Here is a 14,248-nt window from a genome sequence, read left to right on the forward strand (position 1 = left end):
TTGTATTTCTTTTACCTTGCCTTGTTTTATTTATGGTTTTGAAGTATACATGTCCATGTTGGCGTCCACCTAATTTGGCTAAATAGTTAGTAAACATGGGACTGAATTTGCAGCAAAACACTGAGTTTAACTGGATGCATGGCTTTTGACATGAACAACAAAGGATACTGAAATTGATCGTGGAAAAAGTTTACACTTAAAATGTTCAAGTCTCCGAATACATAAGTCAGGTATATGGGGAATCGTTTGAAAGCTTAGAATCTGAACTTTTCATAGATAACAATCACTTCTGCATTCATGCTACATAAAATACAAAATAAGGCCTGGAAACACTCACGTTGCAAATCAGCACCACATAGAGGTCATGTGATAGAAATATTAATATGAATATAGAAGTCTTTCAGATAGCACTTAAATAGACAAATCATATATCAAACGGAAGCTCTCATTGAATGCGACTTTATTTTGTTTCCCTAATACCAAAAAGAAATATATCTGTAAGACATCAAATAAAAATGTCTCTTTTTATGTGCCAATGCTGTAAGACCCATATAGCTATATATATATATATATATATATATATATATATATATATCTGCGTTTACCTTAGCCATTTTTCTAAAAACAATTAGAATTGTTTACCTGTCTGTGAGCTTGCTTGTGTGAATAATCCAATGTTATACCTAAGATGTCCAGAACAAAATATACAGTCCAGCAGGAAAAGTATGCTAAACAAATCATCGGAAAAATATGTTATCGACTATTGATGGTAAAATGTTATACATTATCGCAAAGGGGAAGATCTCAGTGTTCTAAGATTTAGCTTCTAGTCCACTCAGAGGCCGAGATATTTGATGAAACAATAGGGGTGGTGCATGAACTGTAAATTAGACTGAATGTCTATGGATGAGCACATCTATGTGGGCTAAAATGTGTAAGAGTGCCACTTACATTTCAGATCGGCATTTTGTGAAGGAAGGTGATAGAGGGAAAATGATTTTCTCTAGTACTTGCTGCCATCTGGTGGAATAAAATAAGAGATGGAGTGAACAGAACCAGAATTACATGCTTTCAAAGTTAGGACCAAAAAAATAAATAAATATATATATGTATATATGTATATGTATGTATATATATGTATATATGTATGTATATATATGTATGTGTATATATATATATATATATGTATATATATGTATGTATGTGTATATATATATATATATATATATATATGTATGTATGTATATATATGTATATATATATATATATATATATATATATATATGTATATATATATGTATATTCATAATTGTATTTTTTTTATTTGGCGGGGTTTCTGAAAAAATTTGACCTATTTTTTGGCAATTAGTCCACAGTATGTGCAAATGGTGAGCTTTTAAATTTGAGTGTGAAAAATTGCAGGCGACAGCCCAAAAATGCCCCAGAGTTGAAGTGGTTAACTATGCGCACTGTTAATTTTATTTTATTACATTTAGCGTTGTTTTTCCCCTGCTGTCCGCGATCTTATCAGAACAGACCTGTGACCAATTTTCGGTTGTGACCCACCAGTTTAGAGCCATTGCTGTTGCAATGTATTTAGTGGCATACATCTCAGAAGCACACATTCATGCTATTCATTCACACTGAATACTTCATTGTAAACATGTACTGTGTTTATAAACAACATTTATTAGTGTGCAAATTGGTGTAAACTCACAAAAGGCAGGGAGATGAAGCACGGTCAGTTTGGTAACGGTCATACAGTGAGTGTGAACATTACAGATAACACATCACACACTGAGAGACAGATACTCTCCCACACAGCTTATTTTCAACATTCACAGTGATAAGACAAGTGAAGGTACACCAAGCATTATACAACAAGACACAGCACATTCACAACATTCATACATGAAAATAGATAGATCCATGTACTACACTGGGTTGTTTAATTGACCAGTTATTGAGGAATTTTGGTCCAGTAAATGAGTTATTCACAGACTATATAGTCGTCATAGCTGTTCTCTGTTATTAAAATGTCAGTTACAATGATCTGATATCATGCCATACGAAGCTGGTCCTAAAGTAGAGTGAAAAATGTTAGCAGTCTGTGCAAAAGCAGAAACTTTGCTTAATGGAAGGATTTTTTTTCCTTACACCCTGTACTTGTAGGAACTTTCATTAAAAGTCTTGGCTGTGCCAACTATTTTCACTGGATTACAGAGAATGTTCTTGGCAGAGTTGTACATAGCACCCAAACCAGTCTTCTACTATATATTGTCTATTACAGTAGATCTTTGTAGTTACAAAACCCTGAGGTCACCCAAAGTAAGGCCCTCATAAAGACATAAGGGTCAAAGAGTTTAAACCAGATACCACCTGTCTCACGTTATTAGTTCACTGTCTGCCTCACTCTGAATTCACACCTGATTTAAAAGTATTCCCACTGGAGTGCAGAGAGAGAGAGTGTGGAACAACCCCCAAACACGAAATCTCAATCTCAATGTGTTCTCTCAAAAAAGTGTCTGGACAGATAAAACATGGGTTTTGTCTTAAAAACCAAGTATAAAAGCATGGTGTCTCTCCACATACCCACTTAGAGTACAAAGGAAAACAGCAGGTGAAAACATACAGTTAAAGGGATAGTTCACCTATAAATTTTAATTCTCTGATTTACTCACCCTCATGCCATCCCAGATGTCTATGAATTTCTTACTGCAGAACACTAACAATGATCAATATTTAAGTCTGTTTTACCATAAATTCTCCTCCCTGCCCAGTAGGTAGCGATATGTACAAAGAATGCAAATCGCCAAAAACAAAAGAAGAAGAATGTGAAAGTGAAAGTGGAGATTGCTAATTAAAAAGGACTTAAATATTGATCTGTTTCTTACCCTCAATTGTCATTTAACCACTGGAGTCTTATGGATTACTTTTATGCTGCCTTTATGTGCATTTTGGAGTTTTAAAATGTTGGTACCCATTCACTTGCATTGTGAGGCCCTACAGCACTGAGATATTCTTCATAAAATCTTATTTTGTGTTCAGCTGAAGAAAGTAATGAGGGTAAGTAAATGATGAGACAATTTTCATTTTTGGGTGAACTATACCTTTAACTGTAAATTTAATCCAAGGAAATTGTAGTTAGAATGTCTGGCAGCTGTGACACAAATTCACTCACAACTGTACATGTGTCCCTAACTGTGGTCATTATTCAGTATGAATACAGTACAGTGATATAGAGGGGAGATGCTTGAGTAAATGTATTACCTGAGGGAAATAACCAAATCTTGTCAAATGAATCTGCTTCAGTGAAGGGACAAAATTATTCCATGGGTAAGTAGCCGAGTGATTGTAACATGCCATTACTACAGTTACAATATAGCAACATGGAAGATTGATCATTTGATAAAGTCTGACTGACTGAAGATCTAGCTAAATGAAAGACCACATATAATCTACCCTGTTAAGGGTTAAGAGACATTCTGGTTAATTTAAGTCGTTCATATGTTTCATTCATTTTTTTTAGAATCACGCTCAAATAAAACAATTTCTATTTAAACTGGGTAGCCTACTCTATTTAATTACACATAATAAAATATAAAATTATGTAAATTAATTATTAGAAATTATATTTACATTTCTTTTTCTTTTTTGGTATACTATATTGGGCCCTATCAAAGAAATGCATAACATTTACTATTAAATACAGAAGACTTTAATTGACAAAATATAGGGATAATAATGAAAGGCAGACAAAAGAGTTTATGCAATGTCATAGAAATCTAATTTGAGATCAATGCAATTTTTGTCAGAGCAATTAATTGAAAATCTACAATGCATGGCCTTAGTTACTTTCTACTTGGGTACTAGTTAAGGGCAAAAATGATTGGGAAAGCATAGTAGTTGTGCCTTACAGATATAATATACTGTAAGTCATCAGTGTGACATTATACTGTACATCAGCGTTTAAATCACAACAATCATGTTGTTGCTGTGTTTAAAAATTAAGAGTAAAAGATAATAAATATTAAGCAATATAAAATAGAAAAAAAGCCCAGATATTTGGGAAAACATCTAGGATCTCCCTTTTAACATTAAGTGTAATATAAATTAAATGAATTGCATTTCATTTTCATTTTGGTGATAAAACACCCCAATCTCTAAATATATACAGTATATTTATCAGTGCTCAATGTTGAATATGCTGCTCACAAACAGAGATAATTCACAAAACATTGTATCTAAGGATTCAAAACTACGTCAACACTATTACTGAAACTCTATCGATAAAAAAAATTTCACAAAGGGCACGTTTTCGTGTTTCTCATGCAGCAAGCATTACAGAGACTGTTGAGTGACTTATGTACAATGTTCCTGTGATATAAATACTTTTCATGTAGAAATGGCCAAATAAATGTGAAATCAGATCTCAAACATTCCTTTTTTAACCAGACTTGGCACATTTTCTTACATATAAGGTGTTCCAAATGCCATTTACATGACCCAGAAGTGCAGAATGCTAGTACATGTGTATAATATGTCCATGTTAGTATGACATTTTTGTAAGTGGGTTTGAGACAGCATGTGGTTCCTTCATTGAGTGGGTGAGCAGTCGTCCAGATCCAGCAGCTCTTTGACCAGCCTCTCGCCGAACTGTGCTCGGCTGTAGCGTTTGACATGGTAGGCGTCTGACATCTTGTAGAGAATGTAGGCGTTGTTGATGGCAATGCTGATGGTCAGCCAAAACACCTGCTGCCAGGTCTTATTGGGCTTGTGGAAAATGAAGTACCTAGTTGGAAAAAGAAGATGATTTCTTGACATTTTAGCAACCAAACTTTTGTCGTTTTTGGTGACTCAATTTGTGTGTATTGGAGCAACCAAGTCCAATTTAAGCAACAATAAACTTCAATAAGTAAACATTTTTACATTCAATACGTCTAAGTCGCTATCCATGCTTACGCATATGCATATATTTCTGCGCAGAACATTTTCATGCAAAAATTATTCAGCAATATTAATTGTTACTTTTTATTTGTTTTTTTTTATAAATTTAAGATAAAATTTAATCTTGCTTGAAAAAGTGTTTATTGCTTTTAAACTAGCTTTTGGAATGGCACACTTGTCTGTACTTGATCTTGCAGCACATGCTGACCAGGGCAAATCTTTAGAGAGAGTTATGTGGAAATCCCTTATATGGAGATGTTTTGGGTGTGTATTATGCCAATTACTAACTGTGGAAACCCGCTCCCACATTTAGAAAGATCTGGATTCATCAACATTAGAATAAGGGCAAGAACAAATTTATAAGAACAAAAAAAAGAATGCTAACTAACTTAATAGTAATTACTAGTAAATGAGACCATATACAGGTGCATCTCAATAAATTAGAATGTCGTGGAAAAGTTAATTTCAGTAATTCAACTCAAATTGTGAAACTCGTGTATTAAATAAATTCAGTGCACACAGACTGAAGTAGTTTAAGTCTTTGGTTCTTTTAATTGTGATGATTTTGCTCACATTTAACAAAAACCCACCAATTCACTATCTCAACAAATTAGAATACATCATAAGACCAATAAAAAAACATTTTTAGTGAATTGTTGGCCTTCTAGAAAGTATGTTCATTTACTGTATATGTACTCAATATTTGGTAGGGGCTCCTTTTGCTTTAATTACTGCCTCAATTCGGCATGGCATGGAGGTGTTCAGTTTGTGGCACTGCTGAGGTGGTATGGAAGCCCAGGTTTCTTTGACAGTGGCCTTCAGCTCATCTGCATTTTTTGGTCTCTTGTTTCTCATTTTCCTCTTGACAATACTCCATAGATTCTCTATGGGGTTCAGATCTGGTGAGTTTGCTGGCCAGTCAAGCACACCAACACCATGGTCATTTAACCAACTTTTGGTGCTTTTGGCAGTGTGGGCAGGTGCCAATTCCTGCTGGAAAATGAAATCAGCATCTTTAAAAAGCTGGTCAGCAGAAGGAAGCATGAAGTGCTCCAAAATTTCTTGGTAAATGGGTGCAGTGACTTTGGTTTTCAAAAAACACAATGGACCAACACCAGCAGATGACATTGCACCCCAAATCATCACAGACTGTGGAAACTTAACACTGGACTTCAAGCAACTTGGGCTATGAGCTTCTCCACCCTTCCTCCAGACTCTAGGACCTTGGTTTCCAAATGAAATACAAAACCTGCTCTCATCTGAAAAGAGGACTTTGGACCACTGGGCAACAGTCCAGTTCTTCTTCTCCTTAGCCCAGGTAAGACGCCTCTGTCGTTGTCTGTGGTTCAGGAGTGGCTTAACAAGAGGAATACGACAACTGTAGCCAAATTCCTTGACACGTCTGTGTGTCGTGGCTCTTGATGCCTTGACCCCGGCCTCAGTCCATTCCTTGTGAAGTTCACCCAAATTCTTGAATCGATTTTGCTTGACAATCCTCATAAGGCTGCGGTTCTCTCGGTTGGTTGTGCATCTTTTTCTTCCACACTTTTTCCTTCCACTCAACTTTCTGTTAACATGCTTGGATACAGCACTCTGTGAACAGCCAGCTTCTTTGGCAATGAATGTTTGTGGCTTACCCTCCTTGTGAAGGGTGTCAATGATTGTCTCCTGGACAACTGTCAGATCAGCAGTCTTCCCCATGATTGTGTAGCCTAGTGAACCAAACTGTGAGACCATTTTGAAGGCTCAGGAAACCGTTGCAGGTGTTTTGAGTTGATTAGCTGATTGGCATGTCACCATATTCTAATTTTTTGAGATAGTGAATTGGTGGGTTTTTGTTAAATGTGAGCCAAAATCATCACAATTAAAAGAACAAAAGACTTAAACTACTTCAGTCTGTGTGCACTGAATTTATTTAATACACAAGTTTCACAATTTGAGTTGAATTACTGAAATAAATGAACTTTTCCACGACATTCTAATTTATTGAGATGCACCTGTATGTCTATAAACTTGCTAATACAAACAAATATTACGAATATTGCCAATGACACTAAACTTAAAATAAACTGACGTAACTGAAATCCTCAAGTGCAATATAAAACATATGTACATGGCAGTTACAAGATCATTATCACAGCCTCTGTGAGTGCTCTGTGTCCTAAAGGCTCATAATAAAACAGACTTCATTAGTCAAACTCACTTGCTGTACTTGTCATCATATTTGCAGATGTAACTCAGATGTGCAGCAAAGGCCTCCACAGCAAGCGGACATGGGATTTCTCCACTCTTCCTCTTAATGATGACCCCTAGAGCATCCAGAGCACAAATGTCACTCACAGTCAGCATTCTGTACATCAGGATTTTACATCTGACACACATTCAGCAAGGGACGGCATCTCTGGCTGTTCAGTAATCTAATGTATGTTCATGAACTGAAGTAGGTATCTTAGCAGCAACAGGAAGGAAATACAACAGATTATTTTCTGCCTTGTGGGAGTATCCTCAGTATCTCAGAATGACCACATCAGGCACTTTATTAAGACCGTAGTGTTCCTAATAAAGTGCTCAGTGAGTGTATACATTTTTATATATATATATATATATATATATATATATATATATATATGTGGATAGTTGACATGTACATCAACATTTATTTTTTTATCAACTGCAAGATTTTAGGCTAATTTTTAAAGAATGTATAAAGGAACATATATGTTTTCACTGTTTTTTCACTTTGAATTTAAAAGTACAAACAGTCTCTCAGTTAATGTGGCCATAAAAGCTGCATGCATAATAATGATAAAAGAATTAGCAAAGTGATGTTTACAATAGTTTTATATTGAGTATAACATCTCACACTGCTGGATATCTGGTCAACTTCCCAAAAAGTATTTCATGTACAGTATGTACCATTTGGAAACATTATTGTTTGCTTTTACCATAATACTTAAGGCATATTTTTTGCTAAGAAAAATAAGAAGCAGGAGATTCCTGAATAAATTAACACACCACTATGCTTGACAACATTGCATAATGAAAATTTCTAGTGTCAGCACAGATATTTTTCATGTAAACAGAATGGATCATAAGTCAATACCAGCGCAATACTATGAGAATTTGCCTTTCCATAATCCTATGATGTGCTTGATATCCAACTAATCCACATCAGTCTAAAACCAATCTCAGCACAGACTCCTATAGTAAAAACACTCTCTAGGAGGCATTGTGCACATACTGTAGTTTGTTTGAAGGCTTTTCATGAACTGTCAGTTATAGTATGCATTGCATGTACATTGCAATATGCTCAAAATATCCTTGCACGTACTGTATGTTACCTTCCATTATTAACTAATGTGTTTCATGAATGGCTTGTCCTCAGTGTGTGTTTTCTTTACCTTCTTTGGTGGGAGAGTAGGCATTGGTGAGGAATCTGAAGTTGCCTTTGTTGTACCAGTTGATTATGGAAATATTGCCTCTTATCTTAATGCGAGACTGGCCACGTTGTTGTGGAGTCTCTGTATTGATCAGCATAGACTGAGGAAGACCAGTGCAATCACTCTTCCTAGTGCTCAGCAGCCCACAGCAGTAGATCCCTGCAGGAGAGATAAGGAAAAACTGATGATTATATAATCCAATGAAATAACAACTCTATCTCTAGTGGAGATTGAGAATGGATATTCAGCCCACAGTATTCACTGTAAGGCACAGCAAGTGTTCACATTTAAACACTACACCAAAATCTGGTCTCTAGGAGATTTGACTGCAACATGAAGATTTTGGACAGTATACTGAAAAAAGTCATTTTCTCAATCAGTATTTTGTCTTGTTTTCCGGTAAAATATCTAAACATCCTTAAAACAAGAAAAATGTACTTAAGAAGCAAGATTGCATAAGATTCTAAGACTTGGTAAGTTGTCTATTCATGTTTTAAAGGGATAGTTCACCCAAAAATGAAAATTCTCTCATCATTTATTCACCCTCATGCCATCTCAGAGATCAATAAGACTCCACTGGTTAAATCTATATCTCCAGAAGCGACATGATAACTGTGGGTGAGAAACAGATAAATATTCAAGTCCTTTTTTTCACAAAATCTCCACTTTCACTTTCCAAATGTTAAAGAATGTGAAAGTGGAAATTGTGATATTTTTCTAAAAAACCTTGCTTGTGATCAGCAGAAGAAAGAAAACATAAGGGATGGCATGAGAGTAAATGATGAGACAATTTTAATTTCTGGGTGAACTATTCCTTTAAGCATAAGTCTAACAAAATCTAGTTAGATTTATGCTTAAAACAATGAAAAACCATTTGCCAAGTGGATAAGGAAAATAAAATATTAATGAAAGAATTCATTAAATATTATCTGAAAACATATTATTATTATCTTAATTTTGATTTGTAAGTCAGTGTATACAGGTGCATCTCAATAAATTAGAATGTCGTGGAAAAGTTCATTTATTTCAGTAATTCAACTCAAATTGTGAAACTCATGTATTAAATAAATTCAATGCACACAGACTGAAGTAGTTTAAGTCTTTGGTTCTTTTAATTATGATGATTTTGGCTCACATTTAACAAAAACCCACCAATTCACTCTCAAAAAATTAGAATACATCATAAGACCAATAAAAAAAACATTTTTAGTGAATTTTTGGCCTTCTGGAAAGTATGTTCATTTACTGTATATGTACTCAATACTTGGTAGGGGCTCCTTTTGCTTTAATTACTGCCTCAATTCGGCGTGGCATGGAGGTGATCAGTTTGTGGCACTGCTGAGGTGGTATGGAAGCCCAGGTTTCTTTGACAGTGGCCTTCAGCTCATCTGCATTTTTTGGTCTCTTGTTTCTCATTTTCCTCTTGACAATACCCCATAGATTCTCTATGGGGTTCAGGTCTGGTGAGTTTGCTGGCCAGTCAAACACACTAACACCATGGTCATTTAACCAACTTTTGGTGCTTTTGGCAGCGTGGGCAGGTGCCAAATCCTGCTGGAAAATGAAATCAGCATCTTTAAAAAGTTGGTCAGCAGAAGGAAGCATGAAGTGCTCCAAAATTTCTTGGTAAACGGGTGCAGTGACTTTGGTTTTCAAAAAACACAATGGACCAACACCAGCAGATGACATTGCACACCAAATCATCACAGACTGTGGAAACTTAACACTGGACTTCAAGCAACTTGGGCTATGAGCTTCTCCACCCTTCCTCCAGACTCTAGGACCTTGGTTTCCAAATGAAATACAAAACTTGCTCTCATCTGAAAAGAGGACTTTGGAACACTGGGCAACAGTCCAGATCTTCTTCTCCTTAGCCCAGGTAAGACGCCTCTGACGTTGTCTGTGGTTCAGGAGTGGCTTAACAAGAGGAATACGACAACTGTAGCCAAATTCCTTGACATGTCTGTGTGTGGTGGCTCTTGATGCCTTGACCCCAGCCTCAGTCCATTCCTTGTGAAGTTCACCCAAATTCTTGAATCGATTTTTCTTGACAATCATAAGGCTGCGGTTCTTTCGGTTGGTTGTGCATCTTTTTCTTCCACACTTTTTCCTTCCACTCAACTTTCTGTTAACATGCTTGGATACAGCACTCTGTGAACAGCCAGCTTCTTTGGCAATGAATGTTTGTGGCTTACCCTCCTTGTGAAGGATGTCAATGATTGTCTTCTGGACAACTGTCAGATCAGCAGTCTTCCCCATGATTGTGTAGCCTAGTGAACCAAACTGAGAGACCATTTTGAAGGCTCAGGAAACCTTTGCAGGTGTTTTGAGTTGATTAGCTGATTGGCATGTCACCATATTCTAATTTGTTGAGAGAGTGAATTGGTGGGTTTTTGTTAAATGTGAGCCAAAATCATCACAATTAAAAGAACCAAATACTTAAACTACTTCAGTCTGTGTGCACTGAATTTATTTAATACACGAGTTTCACAATTTGAGTTGAATTACTGAAATAAATTAACTTTTCCACGACATTCTAATTTATTGAGATGCACCTGTATTGGTTCAAGGATTTTTTTTATATGTTTACTGTAAAACAAGTAAAACATGTTGCTTAATTTTTTTATAATATAATATAATAAAATATATTAGTTTATTTATATGCTAAATATAAAAAAGTATAATATTATATACTATATTATATCATATTACTATAATAAACTATACTATATACTATACTATACTATAATAAAGTTTTAAAAAAATTACATAAAACAAAATTAAATTAAATTAAACTGGAGTCCCGTGGTGCCATGCGAGGGTCGGACGTGTGAACGGCGAGCTCTGCGCAGTTTGCTCGTTTTTAATACTTTTGTGTCATAAATCAGTGAGATTCGATACACGCTGTTCCATAACTGTTCTATGAAGTCAATATGTCAAAGAATTCCAAATCCTCGGGCTCCGGAGATATTAAAATACACTTACGTGCTCAAGCTGATACCCCTGACAAGGCCGCAGACCAGGGACTCGGTTTGGACGGTGCAGTGGGAGAGATTCAGTGTCAACTGTTGAGCATGTCGGCAATGCTGGCGAAGGTCGTTGCGGACTCGGAGGATCTTGCTGTAATACGTCGATCAATCACTGCCATGGAGACGAAATTCTCCGAGTTGGTTACAAGAATGGGGGACGTCGAGAAACGGATTGATTATCTGGAGTTATCGGAAAGGGAATTAGCTGCTAACCCACTAGTGACCAAGGCAGATTTGCAGCGCATCTGGGAAAAGTTGGAAGACCTTGAGAATCGTAATCGGCGAAACAACGTTCGAATTGTTGGAATTCCTGAGAATGAAGAAGGCCGAGATATGGGGAAATTTTTAGACGAGCTCTTCCCGAGTCTGCTCGACATAACAGGCCATAAGCTGGAAATCGAGCGAGCTCACAGGATCCCGGCTTGGAGATCTGCGGAGGGAGACAGGCTGATCAATTCTGGAGATCATCTGATAAAGATCTTGTGTTACGCGAGGCAAGGAGTAAAGGAAGGCTTTCTTGGAAGAACCACAGCATTTTCTTGTTCCCAGACTTTGCGAATTCGACAAGAGAGAAACGTGATCGATTCAAGGAATGCAAGATACTCTTAAATCAATGGAAGGTCGCTTTTGCACTGATGTTCCTGGCCAAATTGAGAATAGATACTAAGGATGGCCGCAAAACATTTACATGCCCACAGCAAGCAATGTCCTTCATAAAGTCAATGGAATGTGTGTGATTCTCACGTTGCAGCAAGTGAGCCTGACTCACTGAACATTCACTTGACCATCGGAGGAAGCTGGATGCCTTTTTTGTTTCTTTTTGTGCTGGTTCCACCTAGTGGCTGGAGTTTGTTTTGTGGAATAACACTCCTTCAAGAAACTTTTGCATCGATGGAGGGTTGCTTTTACACTGAAGTTCCCGGCCAGATTGAGAATAGATGTTAAGGATGGCCGCAAAGTATTTACTTGTCCCCAACAAGCATTGTCCTTCACAAAGTCAATGGAATGGGTAAGTCATTGTGTGGCGCTCGCTTTGCAGCCAAGTGGACCTGACTCACTGAACATTCACTTGACCGTCCAGGGACACTGGGTGCCTGTTTTGTTTCTTTTTGTGTTGATTCTGCCTAGCGGCTGGAGTTTGTTTTGTGGAATAACACTCCTTTGGGGCAGTATGTGGATAAATCCGCACACTGTGGATTGTCTCTCTCCACGTGGAATGTGAATGGGTTGGGGCACCCCATAAAAAGAAGGAAGGTTATTTCTTTTCTTAAATGAAAGAAATATGATATAGTGTTTCTTCAAGAAACGCATCTTTTCCCACAGGAAGCTGAAAAATTTGGGAAGATATGGGGTGGGCATGTTTTCTTTAGTGCTGGCTCGAGTAAGAGCAGGAGAGTCATTACATTGATAAGTAAACATCTACAATTCAAATGTCTCAAACAGATTAAAGATAAATTAGGAAGTATTGTTTTAGCAGAAATTCAGGGGCAAAGGTTGATTTTGGCTAATATTTACGCACCTAACGCTGATGAACAGGGCTTTTTTATAGATCTTGAAGGGATGTTGCAAGCCACTGGCACCCCTCATGATATAATATTGGGAGGAGACTTTCTTTTTAATCTTTTGATGGACTCAGTCCTTGACCATAATGAAGCGAAAGTGTGTAAGCCCCCTAAAGCGTTTCACAGGATGTGTAAAAATCTTGGTTTTACAGATATTTGGAGACTTTTAAACCCATCTGGTAGGGACTATACATTTTTCTCATCAGTCCATAAGATTTATTCTAGAACAGATTTTCTTTTTAATCTAAGTCCCTCATTTCATCTGTTGTTGATTGCTCAGTTGGAAACATCTTAGGCCACATATGGAGAAAAATAAATCATATAGTTGCCACTTTAATGTATCCCTTTTGCAAAATCCTGATTTCCAACAAATGTTAAAGGCTGACATCAGTGTTTATATGGAGACCAACTGGTCCTCAGTATCCTCTGTGGGCATGGCTTGGGAGGCACTTAAAGTAGTTCATAGTGGTCGGATTATACAGTATGCCACATTCATCAAAAAATCCAAAGCACGAGAACTCGTGGAGTTGGAAGGAAATATTAAAAGTGCAGAGGCAGAGCTGAAGCGCCGAATGTCATCTGAAGGCCTCAAAGAACTGACCCAATTGAAATACAGATATATTACTATTTTGTCACAGAAGGTGGAGTTTTGGTTATTCAGGGCAAGACAGTCATACTGTCGGGGGACAAAGCAGGAAAGCTATTGGCTAGATATATAAAGCAGAGAGAGTCTTTTTCTACCATTCCCTCAGTGAAATCTGCTGGTGGTGAAATTTTTACCTCGTCCATTGATATTAATAATGCTTTTAAAGAATTATATCTTGATCTCTATATTTCCACGTCTTCGTCTACTGATGAAGATATTAGAGATTTTGTGGAACCATTAGAACTCCCTAAACTGATGTCTGAGCAAAAAAATTCTCTTGATTCTGAGATAACCTTGGAGGAGCTTGACAAGGTAATTAAGGCCTTGCCCCTGAAGTGGAACTGACTCCACTTTTGTTAGAAGTCTATACGGAATCATTAAAGAATGGAAAGCTTCCGCCAACCATGACACAAGCCTGGATCAGTCTGATTCTTGAAAAGGACAAAGATCCAATCGAGTGTAAGAGTTACCGTCCAATTTCCCTGATCCAGCTAGATGTTAAAATATTGTCAAAAATTTTGGCTAATCGATTAAGTAAAGTTATGACATCTCTTATACATATAGATCAGGTGGGGTTTATTCAGGGCCACAGCTCTTCTGATAAGATTAGGCGTTTCATCAATA

The 14,248-nt window shown here is 36.9% G+C and overlaps 1 protein-coding gene across 1 annotated transcript in view; it reads right to left on the bottom strand.

Annotated features, from left to right (window-relative positions):
- Nucleotides 1–1,678: 1,678 nt before the first annotated feature.
- Nucleotides 1,679–14,248, bottom strand: part of LOC127411814 (piggyBac transposable element-derived protein 5-like) — a 33,088-nt gene continuing 20,518 nt past the window's right edge. The window contains exons 5-7 of the mRNA XM_051647613.1: nt 8,349–8,546; nt 7,151–7,256; nt 1,679–4,792 (exon numbers count right to left, since the gene is read on the bottom strand). Coding sequence (XP_051503573.1) covers nt 4,597–4,792; nt 7,151–7,256; nt 8,349–8,546 — 500 coding nt within the window. The 3' untranslated portion in view covers nt 1,679–4,596. The remainder of the gene's footprint in view (nt 4,793–7,150; nt 7,257–8,348; nt 8,547–14,248) is intronic.

Source organism: Myxocyprinus asiaticus, chromosome 21 (genome assembly GCF_019703515.2).
Source record: "Myxocyprinus asiaticus isolate MX2 ecotype Aquarium Trade chromosome 21, UBuf_Myxa_2, whole genome shotgun sequence".
In the NCBI taxonomy this organism is placed as follows: domain Eukaryota; kingdom Metazoa; phylum Chordata; class Actinopteri; order Cypriniformes; family Catostomidae; genus Myxocyprinus; species Myxocyprinus asiaticus.